Source organism: Apostichopus japonicus, chromosome 7, assembly GCF_037975245.1.
Source record: "Apostichopus japonicus isolate 1M-3 chromosome 7, ASM3797524v1, whole genome shotgun sequence".
Lineage (NCBI taxonomy): Eukaryota > Metazoa > Echinodermata > Holothuroidea > Aspidochirotida > Stichopodidae > Apostichopus > Apostichopus japonicus.
This window is the reverse complement of record NC_092567.1, coordinates 26,622,307-26,645,709: the sequence shown is the minus strand read 5'-3', so window position 1 is coordinate 26,645,709 and position 23,403 is coordinate 26,622,307. Positions and strand designations below refer to the sequence as shown.

The 23,403-nt window shown below is 37.6% G+C and overlaps 2 protein-coding genes and 1 non-coding gene across 3 annotated transcripts; 2 read left to right on the top strand and 1 right to left on the bottom strand.

The window, feature by feature from the left end:
- Window positions 1-307: 307 nt before the first annotated feature.
- On the bottom strand, window positions 308-2,709 carry LOC139970224 (RNA-binding protein 28-like). The gene is made up of 4 exons (XM_071975864.1): window positions 2,607-2,709; window positions 1,873-1,946; window positions 1,127-1,255; window positions 308-406 (listed from the first exon to the last, which is right to left on the bottom strand). Exons 1-4 carry the CDS (start codon window positions 2,707-2,709, stop codon window positions 308-310), a joined length of 405 nt encoding a protein of 134 aa, XP_071831965.1.
- A 2,261-nt stretch (window positions 2,710-4,970) lies between these two features.
- On the top strand, window positions 4,971-18,731 carry LOC139969933 (uncharacterized). The gene is made up of 4 exons (XM_071975353.1): window positions 4,971-5,195; window positions 15,364-15,413; window positions 16,858-17,016; window positions 17,591-18,731. Exons 1-4 carry the CDS (start codon window positions 5,186-5,188, stop codon window positions 17,804-17,806), a joined length of 435 nt encoding a protein of 144 aa, XP_071831454.1. The 5' UTR covers window positions 4,971-5,185; the 3' UTR covers window positions 17,807-18,731.
- Trnac-aca (transfer RNA cysteine (anticodon ACA)) lies at window positions 12,892-12,963 on the top strand. Its single transcript has one exon. It is a non-coding gene; the product is annotated as a tRNA-Cys (tRNA).
- Window positions 18,732-23,403: the final 4,672 nt, after the last annotated feature.

Below are 23,403 nucleotides of genomic sequence, written 5' to 3'. Positions count from 1 at the left end.
TAATTTTGCATTTTCACCTGGCCTTAGATGCAATTTGGTGCTCCAAATGAGATTTTTTTCTCATTTGGAAATGAAAAAGGGGTTTTCTGACTTGCGAAGCGGGGGGGGGGGGCGGAATGATACTTCCGCCCCTCCACATTTTTCACTGGGAGGGGGGGCTGGCGCCCCCCGGCCCCCCGGTTCCTACGCCCTTGGTGCGAATTAAGTTCTATGAGACGGGGCGAAGGCCCAGTTTTTAGCCGATGGCAGGCCAACCGATGAACACATGCATAGATTTAGAACGGGTTGTGCTGTTCAGTGGCACGATTCAATTGATCCATCTTTCCCTCACCTTAGACTTATCGGCTTGTCTCTGCCTCTTCTCCAAGGCTTTCTTGTTTTTGAAGGGAAATCCAACAATTAACTGCTGAAAGTAGGGGTAAATATTAAAGAAGAATCTTTTAAATCGATCAGAAAAACCGACCAGACTACAAATACAGGTTAAACAGGAATTGAATGAAGCTGCAAGTGTGTAGGATAGGACTGACCGACAGTGCTTATGTGAGAAAATGAGAAGTTGTTTCACCCCTCCAAATTAGCCAGTTACCTCCAATATCCACTCTCCCCTCCCAATTCAACCCGAGTAGACACTATAAAGTAGACAGCAAAATTACAAAGCAGCCTTGATAGCAAACTTGCTGCTCGCACTAGGCATCTGCCTTTTTTCGATGGCCCTGTCAAATCTTGACGTTGCATTTTTGTAAAGTGTCCTTACTGATATTCTGAGGAAATGTGATTGACCTTCATAAACATATCATCCATTTCACTAGATTGTTACAAAGCGTTTGTTTCAAAGACAACTGCATGATTCATCTAAGAGTTGACAGACAACAAAAAAAGACAAAAACACAAATATCTGTTTTAAAGAGCTACTTCATGTTCTACCACACAGAAATACATCCCAAGCTGTACCTTGTACATGTTTGTTAGGTCCTCTTTAAATTCTAAAAACAAAAGCACCACAAAGCATAAAATTGTAAATTAGTGAGGGTGGGACCCTGCATGGCGAGTGGGAAGGGACAATATATCTTGGGACAACTCAGTCTATGTGGATGTCTTTCTCAACCATCCCGGATTACATACTCACCCTGTTATTGTTCACTGTCCGTAATGCCTCCAGAGCGTGTCTGTCTTCGGTGAAGGATACGATTCCGTAACCGAGGGGTTTGCCCTTCTTATCCTCTCTTAGTTTGTCCTTGTCTCTCATCACTTTGGACTGGGGGTATGTAAGAAAATAAAAACAGTAGAAAAAAAATAAACAAATTAGATTATCTAGAGTTGTGTGAATTGACCAAAAAAATAGTAAAATTGTTCAATATCTTTAAAATCATTCCGGTCATCATCACAAAACGGTTATGGATTTCTTCCTGCATTCATGTCACACTCAAAATTGTAGGAGAGGCAAACATATTTTTGATGAAGTGGGATGGGGGGGGGGGGAGGGCATAGGATGGGGGATGGGACGGGACGAGATGGATGGGATGGGATGTGATGGGATGAACAGATGCATGGACTCATTAACATCTTTCATTAGAAAAAATACAGCAAGGTTTGTTATGAAAAGTAAGTCAACTAAAAATCCTGGAAGGTATGACATCACATTTTCCATGCAAGATAAAGATGGGAGGACCAAATAAGAGTAGGTGTTGAAAAGGTGACAACATTTTCCATGGGAAGACTGAACGCAAACCTTGGTTATCTCAACGCCATTCTAGGCCTGCACAGCTGACCTAAATAAGTCCTTAAGCTTGGTATCGTCGCAGGTCATCGGCAGATTATGGACCACCAGTCTGAAACAAATTTGTAAATGTTCTCTTTCTTGGCCCGTTTCACGGCCTCGACATTTGACCTCTTGGCGATGTCAGACTTGGACAGTCCAGCTGCTGCTTCGGTGCCAGGTCGAATAACTTACCATGGAGAACGGAAATGTGAGGCGTTCTTCATCAAAAGTAGGAAAAATGAAATAGCAAACATATGAAGATTCAGAAGGACGTACACCAGAAAAGACGTACTTTATATGTAAAGGGGATATGTAAAATTGCTTGTTTATATATGTTTTCATATGTGGTCGCAACATGTAAAAACACTTGTAGGTAGCTGAAACGGTGAGAAAATGTGAGTTGCTAATTGTGGTAAGCCTGTGACAATAAAAATCATTACATAGCTAACTTTGCAACTTTGCAAACTCTACATCACCAACAAGGAAACCCTGTGTCTTCAGGGACTATTTTTACCCTTTCAAACATTGAACTTGTCACATACATCCACAGATTCTTGTGTCAATGTGTGTCCTGGGGTTTCCACACTATTTTCCCCAGGAAGGACTTGTGGCAATATGTGACAAAAGAGAAAACCTAGGCAAAGTTATGTCAGTGTTTGCCAAAATCATGAATTTTTACCCAAAACCAATGTTCCTGGGATAATCACAGGCCTTGACGCACAAATGTTGGGCATATACTAAGACTTTAGTGTACTTGCCCTCTTCACCTATGCCAATGACCCCCACCCTCTGTGCACCCCTCCCAGGTTAACCCTAAACGTTTACACCCCTTTAATATTTAACTCACATCCCTCTTTGGGTAGATACAAGTTTCTCTTATCTTTTTCTTCTATCTTCTCCATCTTCTTCCTCTTCTCCTGTAACTCAAACTCATTCTTCCTCTTCCTCATCTTCTTCGGCACTATCACTTTCCTCCTCACTGTCAGTAAGTAAGTGAGTGAGTGAGCGAGTGAGCGAGTGAGCGAGTGAGCGAGTGAGCGAGTGAGCGAGTGAGCGAGTGAGCGAGTGAGTAAAACTTTATTTCATCCCAAAAGGGAAATTACAAGCTCGCATATGTAGATATAAGACAAATACAAGATGATAAAGGGTAAAAAGACATAAGAATGGCAAACATAAGAGTTCACAGAATTAAAGTATAAAAGTTTAAAGGCGTGATGATTAAACAAATGTCACACCAGTTTAGATGACAAGAACGGGAAGATAAAGCAGGCTACTATCGATTGAAACGACAATTAAAGAGCTTAATGCACTGGGGGATAAAGGAAGAAATGTGACGATTTGTTATTGCATTCGGAAGCCTCATCCGCCCACTCCGAGAGATTATTGCACTGCGGAGATTCAGAAACAATGGGTGATTCTCGTCGGCAAGGATGGCGTCGAGCTTAGACTCAATAACATGATGGTACATACACTCCATTGTGAGCTGTTCCCCACCCAGAATACGATTAGCCTGTCGGATAACAGAATCAATGCGTTTCTTATCATTAGCAGTCACATTACCACCCCAGCATGTCATACAATATCTCAACACGCTACAAATGACTGAGTTATAAAATATAGTGAGGATACGACTGTCAATGTCAAATTCACTCATTCTACAGAGACAGTATAATCTAGGGTTTACTCTCTTCACCAAATAATCAATATGCTCATGCCACGCCAGTTGATCATCAATAACAACACCAAGATATTTGTAGGATGAGACTTGTTCTACGGGATTTTCTTTGATCACAACCTCTCTCGGTTGACCCTTGACCCTTCTGAAATCAATATTCATTTCCTTTTTTTTAACATTAAGCTCCAGGAAGTTCTTGTCACAATATCCGACGAAATGATTAATTTCTTCCAGATATTCACTCTCATCATCCTTTTTAATCAAACCCACTAAGGCTGTGTCATCTGCAAATTTAAATAAATGGCAACTATCAGACGAGGATCTCACATCCGACGTGTACAGAGTGAATAAAAATGGGGCTAGAACGGTTCCTTGTGGAGCACCAGTATTTGAGTATTAACATCTGACATACAGTTGGATGAGCTAATGTGAACATATTGAGAACGATTGGTAAGGTAGTTGAGTATCCAAATAATGAGATCATGTGAAATATTCATATTTAACATCTTGCCGGCCAAAACATGAGGTTGAATTGTGTTAAACGCAGATGAAAAATCAAAGAACATAATTCTGGCAGAATGACCTGAGTTAGAATGTTCAAGGTGGGAATACAATTTCTCCAAGCAATTTAAGACCGCGTCATCTGTATTGCGATGGGCCCTATTAGCATATTGTTGAGGATCAAGGTAGTCATCGGATCTGATCGGAAGGTACCTTTAAGATCCGATTATGGCCACGAAATTTCAAATAACCCAAAAAACTAATAAAGGTCACCGAAGGTCAACCTGATGTCAAAGGTCACCTAGATGCGGGTCCACTACTGGATTACAATAGTGTAACTCCCAACCTTGACGGACATTTTGTTCTCAAGTTATTGCAAAAATACTAGTTTTTGACCCCTGATTGACCTTTGTTGACCTTGGATCACATGACCGTTATGTTTGGAAACGATCCCTTACCCCATTCATAACTGCTCCCAAAATATCAACCATGTTGGACCCTGTCAATGGGAGTTATTGCTTGTTTTAATATTTTGGTTTATGGTCTCTAACTGACCTTTGGTGACCTTGACAGGCACCAAAAACAATTTGGCACATCTAATCAATGTGGTACTCATATACACCAAACAACAGATACTGTAATTCATAAAGGAAGGGTAGTATTTGCGATTGATTTTCTGAACTTAATTGAGCCATTTCATAGTGGGGAAGGCTGAATGGGTAAGGGACATATTCATTATGCCATTAGAATGCAATGCCAAATTATCCAGTGTATGATATTTCCAGAAAATCTTCTCTTTTCACCCAAGCTCCTAGCAACAGGCCTGAAGTATTTGAAACCCATTGAAAAGTTCTTGTAGGTTATATAATTGTTGATGAAAATAAATTTCTTTCAAGTAAAAGAAATATTTTATTTTAACTTTTAGTTTTTTAAATCTTGTCTCTATGCCAAGTATCTGTACAATTTCCACAATATTCACCGAATTAACAAAAAGTGTTAACCTATAAGCTTGCTCGACATAAGGAAATGGCTTCTGTTCGACAAGGGAAGTTACAAGCCCCTCGAAGAATCCATGTACTGAAGACATCAACCAGTGTACGTCCATTGTAACATTCAGCAGTGCTTCGTATCATTCGTGTCACGTTACAGTGTAGTTATTACAATTGTCGTTTCTTTCAAGTCGGTCTTGATTCATTGTTATTTTTGTCCTATTTTGGTACTTTTAGAAGAACAATACTGCACTCACCACTATGGAAATGGGTAAGACCGAATTTATTTTCACAAAAGGGGGATTTTGGTGCTATGTTATACTGAAATTATATTCAAATGGATTCATCAGCTAGACCGTAGTTTAAAGCAGGGACGTAGCCAGGGGGGAGCAGGGGGAGCGACCGCTCCCCCCCTTTCAGTGTCGATTTTTTTTTTTTTTAAACTGTTGTTTTTTTAGCATGGTATTTTGTCAGTGCTCTTTTGAACTTGAATACTCGTCAGCTCCGTTAACTCGGTTATAATCGTAGTAACATTCACGCCTACTGATTCAACTACTAACTTAGTTTGGAAGATGCAATTAGCTAAATTTAGCCTATAGCCTATTACAAGCCTACAGTTGGCCACTGCGTAATAAAATACATATTGCCTACCTAACCGAACTCTATGGAATGTCACGAACCGTATGCACAACAACGTCGACAACGTTCGTTCTCATCCTTTCTATGATTCGTCCTAAGTTGTTGCACGAACAGCATGTTATGAAGCTAAGATAGCAATCGTACGTGATACGCACTTCCTTTAAATAATTATTACACTGCTAACGATAACGATATTTGTTTTTAGGCCACTGCATATCTGGCTATATTACAAAGTATGAAAGTTTATATTGTCCATCAGTTAAGTTCGTCAAATGTGTTAAAGTCCAGACATTGGACAATAAACAAGAATCATCCTACTGGAAAAATTGTAAAAGAGCACTATATGTTTGTCTTTCTGATATATTATGTAAAAGAACATGTAAAAGAATTCAAACAGGAAACAAAACCTGCTGATAATATGATATCCATGATCAGGGGCGTAGCCAGTATGTAGAACTGTAGGCCCGGGCCTACACTTTTTTTGGCCAAGTTATCTTTTTTAAAAATACCCATATTTCAAATCCATAAGCTTGCTGGACGAGTTTAAGAGTCCAGACAGGAATAACTATTGAAATGAACGTAGCAAGAATATGGCTAAATTAGGTGACCTAGTCTTCTAATTTAGGCTGTCATTTCTATCGCGTGCCGTTTCATTCAACACTCTACCCGCCGAAAAAGTCTAGAATCCGATCTTGTCAGTTTTTTTAACATCTAGTTAAGAACCCGTTTACGCAGATAATATTTCAGTTGAGAAAACAGTTGAGAAATTTGCATCAGATGGCAATCGTCGGATAGCTCTCGCCTTCTCTAATATTAGGCTAACTTAAACATTTACAGTTGTATCAAAGACAATTACTGGCTATAGTTGTATCAAAGACATTTCTGGCCTATCTTTATATGTATCTACAAGTATCAGCAGTTGAAAAGTAAGACTACTCTGTACATGTACTTTGCTAATTTTAAATACCGAACATTATGTAGTATTGAATTACGTACTATTTTAACTCGTTTGTTTTTTTGGTTTAAAAGTGATATTGAATGAGGTGTCTCAAGTTAGCAAGAGGCCATGGAACCAGAATGAACACTCGGGAAGGGCCGTTTCCGGCCACCTGGGGGGTTTGTAAAACCCAAAATTTTCTTGTACGCTCCGCGCCAACCGATGGTGGCGCTCCGCTCAGATAGTCGTGCCTACAATTTGAAAATCCATATCAGTCGCAAAAAGTGCTCCCCCCCTTTCAAATTCCTGGCTACGTCGCTGGTTTAAAGGAGATAGAAATATCAATATATTTAGCCAGTGTACATAAATACACAAAAATACCGCGCGGTTTGCATTTTTTATTTGCCATTCATAATAATTTGCAAGAGTGCATACTAATTGTTTATTTTTTTAATATTTAATTTGTTAGTCTCTAGTTGTTTCTTTCTTTTGCGAGGAAATTCTAAAACCGAAGAAACTAACCACTAACTTTACAGGGTGTCATTAAATATTGAGGGCGTTGTGGTCAAGTGGTTAAGGCAGTGGACTTGTGGTTTAACAGGGGCGTATCCAGGGGGCGCAACAGGCGCGCGCCCCCCCTATTGGCCGTCACCAAAAAAAAAAAAAGTTTAGCAAAAAAAAAAAAAATTGATGACGACCTTTATGTGAGATGTCGGTGATCGCTCAACCCCCCCCCCCCCCTCCCGTATGCTTTATTTTTTGTTTGCCAAAATAAAGTTCTGGCGAAGTTCGGCGGCATAATAGTTTTAGAAACATAGATGGTAATTTTGTTTGTATTATCACTATAAACACTAAGTGACATTCCAGCCATACTAAATTGTGCATTTTGTGTCCATATTTACTGGAAATGTTGCTTATTATTAAGGTCGAAAAATGGATCACATATGGCCATGGGCGGCGATCCTGGGGGGGGGGGGATATATCCCCCATGAAAATGGGTGGAGGGGATGTAATACACCATATCCCCCCCACCAAATGCCAGGGATAAGAATATTTTCATGCCTACATTTATGCATCATCGTTAATGTACGGCTCTTTTTTAGCTTCATTTCTCGCCTACCATAAACGCAGTGCGATCTTTTCAAATAAAGCGTCTTTATAAAGCAAGAATAGTTGACTGTAGGCTTCATTGGCCCTATAACAACAAAATGTATTATTGCGCCCACGGTATTGATATAGTACATATATGCACCCTCATAGTATTCATATGGCCCTATAGTAGGCCTACACACGTACATGTTCCCTCGAACAGCTGAGAATCTCATGTTACCAGGGTAATGCTTAATACACGTTTCACCTGGATGCCCTAGCAATCGGTACCTAGGAATGTAACTATGTGTAATTGTGTATTGCATGTGTATAGGCCTATAATAGCCTGCATGAGGCCATTTTCTTCATCGAATAATATAAAAGAGCTCTCGAACATTCTAACGTTGCGCCTGAAACAAGATTGACAGGGGCAATTTTCCCAAAATAACACCCGAAATTAAAAAAAAAAGTATTTTGGATCCTGATTATGAGATATTTCGGACATGACATCCCTATTTTAAAGTTGGGTATATTCGCTTGGAAACCTCGGGAAGTGCCGTTTCCGGCCATCTAGAGGGTTTGTTAATCCCAAAATTTTCTTGTACGCTTCGCGCCAACTCATGGTGGCGCTACGCTTAGATAGTCAACAAGGTCATATCCCCCCCCCCCCCACTCGGAAGTACGGATCGCCGCCCATGCATATGGCACCATTTTGCATTTCAGCCCTTCTTCGAAAGCAAAAATTGTCCACCCCTCCCCTTAGACCCATCCCCAGGACGGCGATCATTCATGCCTGACGCCCCCCCTAATGGAAAATCCTGGATACGCCCCTGGGTTTAAGGATTACAGGTTCGAGCCATGGCCAGATCATTGCGTTGTGGCCTTGGGCAAGGCGCTTTATCTCCATTACCTTTCTTCACCCAGGTGTATAAATGGGGGCTTGCGAGGTAACTTGTAAATATAGTTGCGTGCGCCGGTTTGTGGCTGCACCCTATGGGAAGTCACCCGGGGGACACGTGGTTGTGGTGCACTGTGGTGCCCCAGGAGAGATTGATTGAATTGTGCACACTTTGGTGTGTAGGTGTGACAAGTTACCAATGACCAGGGTTAAGTTGTAAAAGTCGTGTAAAAGGGCCTTGACCCTGTACAAGACTGTAAACCTAAAATAATAATAATAATAATAAACTAAGAACAAGGCAGATGTTATCTGATGCTGCTCAGGTAGATTCGAATAAATTAAGTTACAATTATAAATGATGCATATATATATATATATATATATATATACAGGGTTATAGCCACGGCGGCGGCCGGTGGTAACCGCCACTCACGCCTGCCGGCCGGCATTGGAAGTGAATAAACAGTCCACTGGCCGGCACAAAAATATAGTAAAATGCTTGTGAAATACAACAAAAGTAACAAATTTATCTTTCCCTTGCCGTAAAACATGATAATAACGTCACCTTTTTCTGTTATTTACCAAAATACCCTCGACCCCCACCGGGGCGTTGCCCTGGACCCCACCAGGGGCCCTTAAGCGGGCCCCTGGACCCCCGGCCGTGAGATGCGAGAGCTTCGCTCGCTACGCTTCGCAAATTTATTTAACCAGCACTCACAATCTCCTAGCTATAACCCTATATATATATATATATATATATATATATATATATATATATATATATATATATATATATATATATATATATATATATATATATATATATACATCAATCAATGATTTTATATAGATTCTTATCCATTTTTAACCTGGTTCGTACTTGACATGGTCAATACAAAATTTACCACGGGATTCTAAAAACTTAATTTTGATTTGAATTCCAGGATTCTTGACATTCATTTCCTCTTACCCGGTAATACTTACAACTCAGCATATTGTATATAGAGACTTACTACCAGGCCACCTTATTGATCCGGAAACCAATATGTCTGTCACTAAGGAAACTGTATGGTATAATGGTAGGGGAAATTATCAGCAATATCCCTGGCTCACATAATGTCATCAAATATTCCAGTTATGTTTCGATTGATGTATATGAACGCTTTGAATGTTATTCTCATCATCAAGGGCTGTTGATTGTCAACTACAGCGATTGAACTTTTGCCCTTGATTGTTTGGAAGCTAAAGTGTGTGAAATATGTGCAGAAGCACATGAAACCAAAGATTGTGCCCACAAGGATGTTTAGTCACCAAACTTTACCTGTGTAAATTGTAAGAAAGCCGACAGTGATCGTCAGTTTACTCACGCTGCATTTTCGTTTTCCTGTCCTTGCTACATTAATGAGCAGAAAAAACTTCGTAAAAGCATACCATTTTATAATTCTTCAAAAAACTAGAGACAGTAAATCGGGTCAATTCACCTTTGAACATGGTCTGTTGGAATGTGAGGTCATTGAACATCAAACCTGAAGATGTCATGATATTTTTAACAGACAATAACATTGATATTGGACTCATTAGTGAAACTTGGCTCACTGATTACATTAATCCATCTACGAGTGTCATCAAAGAATTTGGCTACAATATTACCCATAGCTTCAGAACTAACCAACGCGGGGGCGGTGTTGCGATTATTTATAAACCTAATTTTGACGTTAAAACCATTTCTCTTGGAAACTTTACTTCATTTGAGTACTCTTCACTCTTACTGAAGTGTAATAATAATTCGAAACTGCTGATAATCTCGCTATATACCGGCTGCAGTCCGTTTTGGTTACATGTTTTTTACATGAATTTGATAACTTCCTGCAGGATGTGATGATCCAGAATGATCATATTATTTTATGTGGTGATATAAATATTCATATTGATATCTCTACTGCCAAATCTACTTCTCAATTTACTGATACTCTGAATTCATTTGGGCTCATACAGTACGTGAATTCACCTACACACAATCTTGGTCATACATTGGATGTTGTGGTTGCCAGTGAGCATCTTGTTGATCTAAAAACTGTAGACGTTCTGGATAATATTACGTTGAGCGACCATTTTCCTATTAAGTTTGATGTTTTACTCAGTTGCGATCAGCATCAGTATAAAGATTTATCCTTTAGAAACGTGAAGTCTGTTGATGCAAAAGCCCTTTCCTGTGATATCAACCGTGAATTTTCCAACTACGAAGCAGTGACAACGAATTTCAAAGATGCAGTTGATATATATAATTCAAAAATCGCTTTGATAATAGATAAACATGCCCCACTAGTGACCAGAAGAATAAAAGTTGTTTACACGGCACCTTGGTTTGACACAGCTGATTATGTAAATCAGCGGCGTCCTCGCAGGAAAGCAGAAAGGAAATGGCATAACTCTGGTCTAACTGTTGACAAAGACGTCTATCTTCAAGTTAGAAAGGACACTACGACAATGGCTCGTTCACAGAAAAGGGATTTCTTTAGAATCAAGTTCCAAAATTGTGAGGGGAATTCCAAAGCCCTTTTACAAATTTGTGCATAATTTCCTTGATAAAAATCAAACCAAAATCCTTCCACCTACTGTTTCTCTACAAACTCTTACAAATGACTTTAATAAGTATTTTAACGACAAAATAGCACAAATACGGTCTAATTTTCAGGACATTGATAGAGATTCTGACCAGCTTGCTACTGCTTATCGTGGAGTTGTCTTATCTCAGTTTTAACCTACCAATATTGATGAGTTAAGGGAGATAATTAATGATACTGGAGTTAAATGCTCCCCTAGTGACATACTTCCGAGAGATCTCCTACAAAGTAATATTGATTTTCTTCTTCCTTGCATATGTCATCTCGTTAATTTGTCTCTCATCACTGGCAGCATGGATGGTCTAAAACTTGCAGATATTTCTCCTGTCATCAAAGGGAATGGCTTAGATCATAACAATTTTAAAAATTATAGACCGATCTCCAATCTATCTTTTTTGGGTAAATTGATTGAAAGAGTTGTCCTTAAACGCTTGAATACTCACATGCATTCTCATAGCCTCAATATTTCCAGGCAATCTGCTTACAAAAAATACCATAGTTCCGAAACCCTCCTTTTGAGAGTAACTAATGACATATTAGTTGCCAGTGACAGTGGACATGCCACTGTGCTGGTACTCCTTGACTTAAGCTCGGCATTTGACACCATCGACCATAATGTACTTTTGTCTGTATTATCTAATGAAATTGGTATTACTGGTATTGTCCTAAACTGGTTTAAAAGTTTTATTGTGGGCAGATCTCAAAGAGTTAGAATAGGGGGCTGTACTTCTGATCAGATTACTATTAAGTTTGGTGTGCCACAGGGATCTGTTTTGGGTCCGGTCTTATTTAACATCTATATTCGCTCACTTTACGCTGAAGTTTCTAGAATGGGTTTTAATATTCATGGTTTTGCAGATGATCACCAGGTTTATAAACACTTCAGGCACCATAATCAAGTTCAGTTCTGGTTGACTCTCTGCAATCCTCCGTTGGTTGTATCCAACGTTGGATGCGCAAATATTATTTGCAACTCAACCCTGGCAAGACCCATATAATTGTATTTGGTCCCCCTCCTATACTAAAACTGATTCACATCAAGGGTGTTATTCTTAACTCTGTTGATTGTGTACGTTTTGACCAAATTGTTCGTAACCTTGGTGTTCATTTTGACGATACCATGTCTTTTCGGCATCAAATATGTTCACTTAAATCCAGGTGCTTTAAGAATCTAAGAAATATTTCTAAAATGCGGTTTTATCTTACTAAGTCTGAGTTAAATATTATTGTCCAATCCATAGTTATTTCGCATATTGATTATTGTAACTCACTTTTTTTTGGTATCAACCAACATTTATATGATCAACTCCAATCTGTTCAAAATTTTGCTGCAAGATTGATATGTGGTAAAAGTAGATATGATCATGTGACTGATCTATTCCATGATCTTCATTGGCTTAAAATCAAGGAGAGGGTGTACTTTAAAATAATTTTGATTGTTTTAAGTCTGTTAGAGGACTGGGTCCTAAATATATCCATGATATATATATATATATATATATATATATATATATATATATATATATATATATATATGTATATATATATATATATATATATATATATATATATATATATATATATATATATATATTTATATATATATATATATATATATATATATATATACAAATGATTTCGAGTTGGTTAGCATCATGTTTGATCTCTAGAGTAAGGCAAAATATGTCACCAAAAACAGAACTAGTATTGTTCGATACAGGTGACCTACAGTGGAATAACGACCTTCCTTACCGGTTTCGAAACTCTGGACTTACAATCAGCTTCCATAGCCTAGTGGTTAGGGTGTCCGCGTACAGAGCGGAAGGCCCGGGTTCGAATCCCGGTGGAGGCTGGAATTTTTTTCACTGTTCTTGATTTTCCAACTCATTACGATTTTCATTTATATATATTCATTTGCCTTTGTCGTTTACCTCCATTGCATATATATATATATATATATATATATATATATATATAATATAACGAAAATCCACGTTTTCTCCAAGAGAAAATATTATTAGAGAAACCCAGAGAATAAGATATGACTCATAATGAACAAATAAGGAGTTAAGTTTTAGAAAATATATTGGAATTTTTTGGGAATATGACCCTCGGTGACCCAACTTCGGAACATAACTAATATTCATCAAATCTATCATGAATGAACCAATCATGATAAAAAGAAAACTACACGTGGTCCTAATTATTGGTTATGTATTTCCTTGTCTGAAAATACAGCCAATTTGGTCAAATTCCTAATGATAATACCTCTCTAAACTGTACCCCAATATCATGCTCTCAAAGCACTGGTATTGTCAGTACAAACAGTTCCTAACCTTGATATGATACTAAACACGATATTCATAATGCTCTTATGCAGGCGTCACACTGTCGCGAAATTGACACCAGATGGCCATACGAATATGGAATTTTGAATTTCGCACGAAGATGGCCCCGAACTTGGTCAACAGCCAATCAACAGCCGAAGCAAGTACGATGCCTACAGAAGGTCACACGATGGCACCCGAACCACACACGAAGATGTGCATTTCTATTTAAGTAGTTTACCCGCAGGACACACGAATGCCACACGAAGGCCACACGATGGCTACACGACGACGTATTGATAAGTACATTGTCGAATGCTAGAAAGGCAAATAGCAAGAAATGACAAAGTGAAATAAAATAATGCTTTGTTATTGTAAGAGGAGGTGCTGGGCCTGTAAGAAGTGCTCATCATGTTCTCTGAGGTACATCAAAAGAAGCAATGCTGCTGCTTTCTTTTTCCTGGTTGTCTCATCACCAAAGTATGCCATTCTGCAGGAACTGAATTGTGGTTAGTTGTGATAGTGATTGTAGCTTTGGGAGTTACACACGCCTCTACTCTGTAGAGTTGCTTAGGACTGACTGAGGAAGATTCTTTGAGGCTGGCCTTTATATGTCCACGTTACCATGACACCTGGGAAACGCTTGAGGTTCACAAATTCGGCTGTCTTCGCCGACCCCGTGGTCCCATCTCGATGTCAGCATACTATAATACGATGGTTACTCGACGGCATTGCGAGGGCTTCACGTAGTCGTGTTGCCTTCATAAGACAATCGGGCAGCTTCTTGTTTCCTTCGTATTGTCTTCGTGAGGCGAAAATGCCCGATGGCACCGATGATCACACGAAGTAAAAAAGAAGATGACACGATTTGATAAGATGCCCTCACGATGGCCTTACGAAGGGCAAAATGGACACACGAATTCAACACGAAAATGAACCTTCGCAAGGTCTTCGGGCAATTTTTTGGCATGTAAAGATTTTGCCACCACTCACGAAGTTGCTGCCGGAGCCTGAAAAACTCCACCGGAGGTCATACGATGGCTTAAGATGCCCTCACGAATGGCCCGATGTTTTTACGATCAGAGCCGAATTTGAACATTTTCTTTATCGTGTGTCCATCTGATGTCAACTTCGGGACAGTGTGACGCCAGCATTACTGACAATACGAGGGCTCTGAAAAGCGAGACATGACACTACAGTATAGACAACAAAAAGGCCCAACTGGGTGGAAAATACGGGTACCTAAACTAGCATCTGAAAATGGACCGAACAATTTCTAATGATTTTCTTTATTCGGAAACAGTTGGTGTTAACGAAGGAAAATTGAAGGTCAAATAAACGAAGGGTTGAAGAACTTGCAGGAGTTTGAAAGGAATTCAAATTAGTTATAATATCACTTCATGACACTATAGCTGCATTTAAAATGTTTTTAAACGGAAAATGTTGATTCATTCGTCGCAAGCAAGGACACCTTTGTAGAGAAAGGTTTGGAAAAGAGTGATTGATTATAAGTTTGTAGAGAAAGTCTAAATATGAACTGGTTCATTATGCAAATCACTCTTGATGCAACTGATACCGTACTTAAGAATGTCTCCTTAATTTAGATCTATAGAGTGACACCATTTGTTTCAAACTAAATGATACGTTACTGTCCCCCTCAGTTCAAACGCCCCCATACATCCTGCAACCTACAACATCAGGGAGACAGCGTTCAGTTGAACTTTAATACATTAGGGTTATTTGTAGTTATGGCCGAATATATGAGGTACAGTGGTACAGTGGCAAATGAAAATTGTTTCTTAATGTCTGGAACACTCCTTTAAGGTGTCATGAATAATGACAAAACACTCTCTTAGCCGCTCTATCCCGTTAATCTATAGGCTGGTTTATAATCCATAATTTGATGTTTATTTCTATTTTGTCAGCAAAACAACCACCACAACAACAGTACATTCAGACCACACAACCAAACCAGGTGAGAATTGACATTTACTACTTAATAAAACTAAATATGTAAAATGTACTCACCACAATTTCATATGATTTAGTTATATTTTGTAAATGACCTTTAATCTCCTTGATCATTTCTTTTTCCTTGTTTTTCAGTTAACCTTTTTGTCTCTCAGCTCTTGTGAAACTGTTTTGTGTGTGTGTGTGTGTCAGTTTGCCTATAAATATCGTGCTAAAGACCTTCTTTATGTTGTAACCTTTTCTAAGCTCTTATAGTATGATAAGAACTGATTTCATTGTATTTTTCCAATTTTCTAAGAGTCCGTCTGTTTGCCAATCTGTCTGTCTCTTTGCGTCAGTCATTTCTCCTGTCCGCGTTGTTTGTCTCTCTGTCTGTGTGACTGCTTTTCTGTCTGTTGTCTCTTACGTCACCAATGTACATAATGTATGATGATATACCATTAATTCTCGATAGATTAGAGCTTTTAATGATCTTTAAAAAACTAGCGGTGATGACGATCTCGCTGATTTTACTCAGTGGTTTATTTATATTACTAAGCTATGTGATGTCATCAATTGTTCAATCAGATTCCGTCAGAAACAGAATGAATAATGCTTGTAAAGGTTGGTAGTCAATCTCCCTGAAGCAAGGGAAAACTTTCCTAATGTCGCGCATGCGTTGAACTTACTGTGTAATCCAGGTAAATGGGTGGAATTATCCACAAAAGGGTCTCAACATATAAATATGATGTTTCATTGTTTCACTGTGGCAATTTTGGACGTTTGCGCAATCTTTATAGATTTAAATTGAAATTGAGAAAGTGTTTATAATTTGACTAACAAACACGGCAACTTTACAATGGATATCAGTGCAATTACATATGTTTAACACATAGTTCTCGAATTAATGCGACAAGCGAAGATAGCCGTAAACCACCATACTTGCTGCAAAAACCAAGCTAATGAATTGTATCTTACTTCTGTATTGTATCTGAATTCAATTTATTCAATTGGAAATATCGCATTACAACTAGGTCCTGCGTGAAATTTCCCAAAATGTACCATGCCATGCTTTATTATTTCCCTTGCTATAAAACATCACTAACCAAACTTACAACACGAGCTTAGTGTTCTAAACATAAATGGTTATCATGAGCTAACTTAGGACTACAATACCACTATAGAAGGTCACTTCGTTGTCAGTAATTCTCACACATGAAGGAACATTTAGGCTTTACTGTCACACTCATATTGATTACCCTTGTTGTAGCGATGATGTATATGTGGGAATAATTCGAAAGCCGAGTTAATTTTTTTTAGCAGAATACGACTTTAGAAGATTTACGGTCCGTATATGCATGTTACAATTTCGAGGCATTCAGATTTGTATAATTCTCGGTCAATAAAAGCCAAAAGCAAAAATGCCATTCCTATTGTTTGTTTATTTCTTTCCTTTTTGTTTACCATAGGGTTACCAACCTTACCCCCACGTGGTCGTCGTACAAAGTCCTGCTCCTCCACAAAACTCTGGCGCAGCTATAGGGGCGCTCGTCTTCTCTATCATCACACTGATTTGCTGCCCAGGGTCTTTTCTTTGTACTATCCCATCGTGCATCTGTGCCATCGCGGTAACGATATTAACATAAATTATTTTCACTTTATCCTGGATTGTTTTTAATCTTTTTTTTCTTACTTTAATTATATACCGATAGGAAATCTCCAATCTTTAATAATAATATCAAACGTTTGTTATTAATCAAAACAACATCATACAGTTTTTATATAAAAATCAAAACAACACGAGATTATTACCACGTAAGTGCAGGGAACGTCAACATCGCATCGGTACCATTCACGTTCAAAGGGACGCAAACCATGCATCCATCAACTTTGTCTTATTTTGTAGAGATCTAAATTTTTGAAGAACCACGTATATTGCATATACGTACTGGTCTATTTTTGGACTTTCAACAAACGAAAAACATTGGTTTTATTGCCATCCGGCAGTCATCGACATACTAATCAGGTTAACATTCTAAACTACCTAAAAACGTTTAAAATGGTTATAAATACATATATAAAGTACTGAATTATTCCATGAAGGAGAATGCAAATGTTAAAAGTGTTCAACATGATCGAAAAATGTATATAATTGTTATTATTTACTTATTGTTTTTTACCCATTCACTCTCTTTCCGACAGGCACTTAACGACAACAGTGACTCGGCTAGATCTTTGACACATGTGTCTTTCGTTGCCACAGCGCTCTTCTACGTGGCTTTGGTGATCAGTATTGTCATTGTTATTATTTGGTGGTTTATGTTCGCTAATGAAGCTCTCTATACTTATAATAATTATGTTGATGCAAATTTTAATCATGTTTACAACAATTCTTTTGATTACAGTGTTTTCAATTAAAAGAAATGTTGGGTTTTCATCACTCCTTCCAAAAAAAATTGGTGACTACTATAATTTATAGATGTAGTGACAAAATTAATGAAATAAAATAGTAAACAACTAAATTTTTTTCATCTTGTTTATTAGTAATTTGCATTAAAATAAGTTCTTCTTTCTCCATTGCATAGATTATTCAAGAGCTTGAAAAACCACAAACCTACCATTTAAATTGGCAACGCTCGCAGTCGGCATTTGACATTTAAATTACACTTTTAACTGCTTTCATGAATTAATTAGCTAGTTCCGGGTAGACTTAAGTTACTATCATAAAGAGATGCCATGTGGGTGTGTCCAAAACCGGGATCGAGTTAGTCACTCAAGAAATACATATTCATCATGTCTAAAATCTAATCGTTGCTATTTCCTTTATTTGTTCTTGTACTTTGGGATAATGTGAGCACATTCATGTGTTATATTTGATTACGAACAGAGTTTTGTAGGTGTCTGTGTGTGTGTGTGTGGGGGGGGGGGGTATTCTTTTGAAAACTAGTTTCTTTTTTTTTGTTTAGTTGTTTATTTCTTTAATATTTTCTATCCTTCTTTGTTTTGCAATGTGTTGTACTTGTCGCCATGTACTTAATTAATAACCAGAATTATCCATTTGACATGAATTCCCCAGAGGAAAATGGTTTCCACACATTTTCGTGAAGTTTTATTAACGCCTTTTAATCATTTAGAAATAGTTTTAGCGGGCTAGGCGATAAAGATCAATTTAAGCACAGCTTCTAGCTATCATTTATATATTTATGCTATTGGTAACACCATTTCCTATACTTTAACTTATCTTTTATAAAACATAACTTTTGCACTTGTTTCATGACGAATATTAAGAGGACTGTGTAATCAAGAATTACATTTTAAAGGAAGCATTGTTGTCCTGTTCGAAGTCAATTTGTTCGTGTATTTTTCATTCAATCATTTATAATTTTACTTCTCATCAGGAAAGTCATCAGGAAAGTTCAGGCACTGATTCGTCATTGAGTTTGAGTTTGATTTCTTTCCACATAATATAAATACATTGGTGAATAGTTAGGAGGTGGAGGGGGACTGAAGAAGCAGAGCTTTTACGAGCAGTCCCCATTTACAAAACAATAAACGAAAGAATAAAAAGGATAAAGTAAAAGGAAGAAGAAAAGAGAAAAGAACAAAGAAAAAAGGAAAAAAAAAGAAAAAATCACTGCTTAATGATAATAATCGTTGAGTAAAATGGATTTCATGTTTTGTTTGAAGCAATGAATACTTTTGAATGTTTTTAATTTGGTTTTCCAAACTATTACAGATTGTAACTCCAGAATGAATAAAATGTCGATGAGTCCTCTCGGAAGTGATAACATTTGTTCGGAAGTTTTGACAAACGCGTGTATTGTAGTTAAAAAGATAGTAATCATCAATGTTATAAGGCAAAACCCCATTAACTCATTTATACATAAATAGAGCGACTTGGAGTTTGTATGTGTCGAAGATATTTAAGATTTTTAAGTTAGAAAATATAATTTTACTCTGAGCACGATAACTAAAATTTGTAATCAGTCTAATGGCTTTCTTCTGGAGAGTAAACAGGCGATTACGGTAAGATGGATAGGTGTTTCCCCAAAATATGTTGCAGTAAGACAGCTTTGAATTAATGAGGGAGTCGTACAGTGTTTTAAGTGTATGCAATGGTACAAAATAGCGAATTTTATGAAGTATTCCAATAATTTTTGGGATATGGGAGCGTAGACTGTTAATATGAAACTTCCAGGTGAGATTTGAGTCAAGATGAATACCTAAACATTAAAGAGTAATATCACCATCATCAATAAATACGTTAACTGTATCAACCTTTCGCTGAACAGGACGATATATAATACAATTTGTTTTGCTTACAACTTATTTGCTTTAAACCAGTTAGATACATAATATAGTTCAGAGTTAACGACACGACCAGCACAATGAATATCACTGTGCTTGAAAAAGAATACTTGTGTCGTCTGCAAAGAGTGTAAAGTTAAGGATATGAGAACAGTTACACACGTCATTTATGTAGATAAGATAAAGTAGTTGTCCAAGTACAGATCCCTGTGGGACGCCGCAGCGTACTGTACTGGTCTTAGAAGTTGGATCATTAATGCGTACAACCTGTTCTCTCTCGCTAAGATAGCTCTCCAACCAATCATATGCAACCCCACGGATTCCATAATGGCTAAGTTTTTTTAGTAAGATGTAATGGTTGACAGTGTCGAATGCTTTAGAAAGATCTAGAAACACATCAATAGTAAATTCATTGTTATTGAAGCCATTATCGATATACTGGACTATACTGCTGCCGCCATATACGTGGAAAGATTCTCACGAAAACCAAATTGACGTTATGAAATGATATCATCCTTGTCTAGGAAGTCTGTGAGTTTCTTATACATGGTTTTCTCGAGAACTTTAGAAATTGTTGAAAGAATCGAGATTGGTCGGTAGTTTGAAAGCACTGAGTGATCACCAGTTATGAAAATAGGTGTTATTCTAGCAACTTTCATACTACAAGGAACAATACCACTATAGAGAGAAGGGTTGCACATATAGGTGAGCGGTTCAAGAAGAGTTTGCAGGTACGAAGTATGTTAGCAGTTATACAGACAGTCCCAGCAGCTGAACCTTTTTGTCAAATTCTTAATGAGTTTAGATATTTCCGTACAGTTAGTTGGAGAAATAAATATAGTATTAGGATTAGAGGTTTTAAGAAAACTAGTGAAGCTGACATTACTTTCTTCAAAGTGACCGGCTAGGTTCGTACCGATACTAGCAAATAATCATTAAAACAATTAGCAACCCTTATATCTGAAGTCAATTCTTCACTATTGTCATTTATTCTAAACTGCATCTTTCTGGTTGAATTGCTTCGACTAATTATTTCATTATAGTTCTTCAGGTTCCTTCTGATTATTTTATTTTCATTGGGTAAATTGCTATAGTAACACTTTTTGAAAGCCTAATAGTAGAAGTAAGGATATTTTTGTAATTGACGTAGTTAAACTTATTTCGAGGAGATCTGTTTTGGAGGTACGATTTGTAAAGTCTTTTCTTAGTAGCAATTGATTTAAATAATTCCATTGGTAGTCCAATAATTGCGTTTGAAGTAAGGATATTTTTGTAATTGACGTAGTTAAACTTATTTCGAGGAGATCTGTTTTGGAGGTACGATTTGTAAAGTCTTTTCTTAGTAGCAATTGATTAAAATAATTCCACTTGTAGTCCAATAATTGCGTTTGCGTGACCAATTGACGGTAGTACGTTTAATGAGACAATATTTATTGTAGATCTCACTTATTATACCATCAAAGAAATTACATGCATCATTTACATCTGTTTTTGTGTACAGTTGATGCCAGTTGAAGTCGTTGAGCTCAGAGGAAAACCTTTTATAATTACCCCTCGACGTATCCTTTTTCATGACATATATGGTAGTACCGTGTGAGCAATTTGAAGAATTGAACGCAGCTGAGCATATAATGGGTAAATTGTCACTTATATCAGACACAAGAATGCCAGTGATAGTGTGACCTCCGCATGTGGCTTTAAACTACATAAAAAAGTGGAAGCACCTCTGAATATGTAGTTTTCATAGACTTATATGGACATATTAATTCTGGTAACATAATAAGAGGCAAAGGAATGGAGGAGGATGGGGTGGGGGGCTGAGCTGAAGATTTTTCGAAGTTTGTAACCTGTGAAATTAAACTCAAACTAGACTACCAAGGGCAGTGAGGTAGATAAACTCGAGTGAAGAGGAAAGACGTTAAGACATATCTCAGCTTTCAAGTTTCATTTTATCCCCAGAGTTTAGATTTTTGCTCTCTAAATTGCCAACATTTAATATACAAATTTCTGCTTCTTAGCTCAAAATGCTGCCTTTTATTATAAATATTTTAGCATTTACTTGATATATTTTAAGACAAATAAAGATTTGAACTTTTATCTGAAAATGTTCTACAATGATATTTCGACTCGTTCCTCAAAATTACGGTTTTTTTTAATCAAGACATTGACTTTCTTTCAAGCTTTTGGTTTCTTTCTCAAATAAACAACAACTTTATCCCAAAAATTCACTATATCCTCTATTATTATGATGCGGATAGTTTGATACAGCAAGATAACATTTTATCTCAAGCATTCGATTATTTAAACTCAAAATGAGTCATACGAATCCGTATACTGGATTTGTCGTATGCACTTTCAGGTTGCTCAGTGACTGTTAACCTGCAGCTCCGGGGTCGAATCCATCTATATTTAGTTTATGCAATACTCGTGTCTCCCTTCGCATACTCCTCTGTGAAGTCCTTATACATTAATTCAAACATATGTTTCACTAGCTAACGTGGTGACAGGTGTTAATGGAGGTAGATGAACGACTCATTCTGCCGGTTGTGTAAACCCTACTAGATTTCTAGGCTCACTGGAGTTCATAACGCACCGCTGGTGGTGTGGCACCTTTTGTGGCCTAGGATCCCGTGTCCATGTCTCCCCTTGATGTTGAAAAAGAACCCGTGAGGATGAAGAGGGTTGGTCAAATTGACCAGAAGCTTGTTAGGCGACCTACGGCAAAAGGGTCAAACCCCTCTCACTGAATAAGAGGCATGGTAATGCCCTTTTCTCGTAATATTGAATGTACGGATGCTAGTAAAGTTCATAACAGTATTTGCTATAAAATTAGTGCTCAGTATTAAGCTAGTGCCATCATTTTAACGATGCATTAAGCTTTTCCCCCTTCTTGGTACGTTGGTCATAGCACAGTTTACACAATGTACCTGGACCAAATTCAATTGTAAGGTATCTTTTAAAGTTGGCAAGCAACATCAGCACAACAGTCACGGTGTACAGAGGTCTCCAGGGTCTTTAGTAAAATCATTTATTCAACATGGATACGCTGGTAAAACTACATAACATACACTAGAGAAAACACCCAACCAAACCGGACGGCACCTGACACCACCCCGCCCCCCCCCCCCCCAAAGAAGAAGGAGGCAGCGATAAATTTCGTTCACGATCATAATATATATCACGTTTAAAAACTGCTGTACTATTCGGGTTTAGTCTGTATATACTTTAAAAAACTTAAAATCCACTCAGTCTTGACCAATATATCACTTTTGGCGATTAAATGTGTGAAACTGATGTCGTCATTTTACGTTCTATTAAGTCACCTGCATTGGGTAAAGTATTTGCTTGATATTTTCCTCAAAATGAATGGAGTCCGCTATATCTTTAATTGCTATAATTTAGTTTAAACAGCAAAACTCTCTTTTGATCATTTTAGTTTTACTAAATATGTAGTCGACCTATTGGTCTGAATTCTGGTTACCCATTGTATTACTTTTGCAATTCACTTGGCTAACAGTCTGATGAACACTTAACAGATTTAAAACTACAATTACTTACAAATATATAATGGCAACTACAACATAGGTTATGACCAACACGCAATGGGCTCTATCGCTCTTTGTTGAACACGTTGGATAATCTGAGTGGTATTTTAATTCACCTTTATTCCATCTTGACTTCAAACTGCAGAAACCAAACAATAACCA

Coding starts and splice junctions, on each gene's coding strand:
- LOC139970224 (XM_071975864.1), bottom strand. CDS start 2,709: ATGAGGAAGAGGAAGAATGAGTTTGAGTTACAGGAGAAGAGGAAGAAG. Junction 1,256..1,872: donor AGAGGTCAAATGTCGAGGCC/GTGAAACGGGCC, acceptor ACATACCCCCAG/TCCAAAGTGATGAGAGACAA. Junction 407..1,126: donor GGACAGTGAACAATAACAGG/GTGAGTATGTAA, acceptor CCCTACTTTCAG/CAGTTAATTGTTGGATTTCC.
- LOC139969933 (XM_071975353.1), top strand. Junction 15,414..16,857: donor AGACCACACAACCAAACCAG/GTGAGAATTGAC, acceptor TGTTTACCATAG/GGTTACCAACCTTACCCCCA. Junction 17,017..17,590: donor CGTGCATCTGTGCCATCGCG/GTAACGATATTA, acceptor TCTTTCCGACAG/GCACTTAACGACAACAGTGA.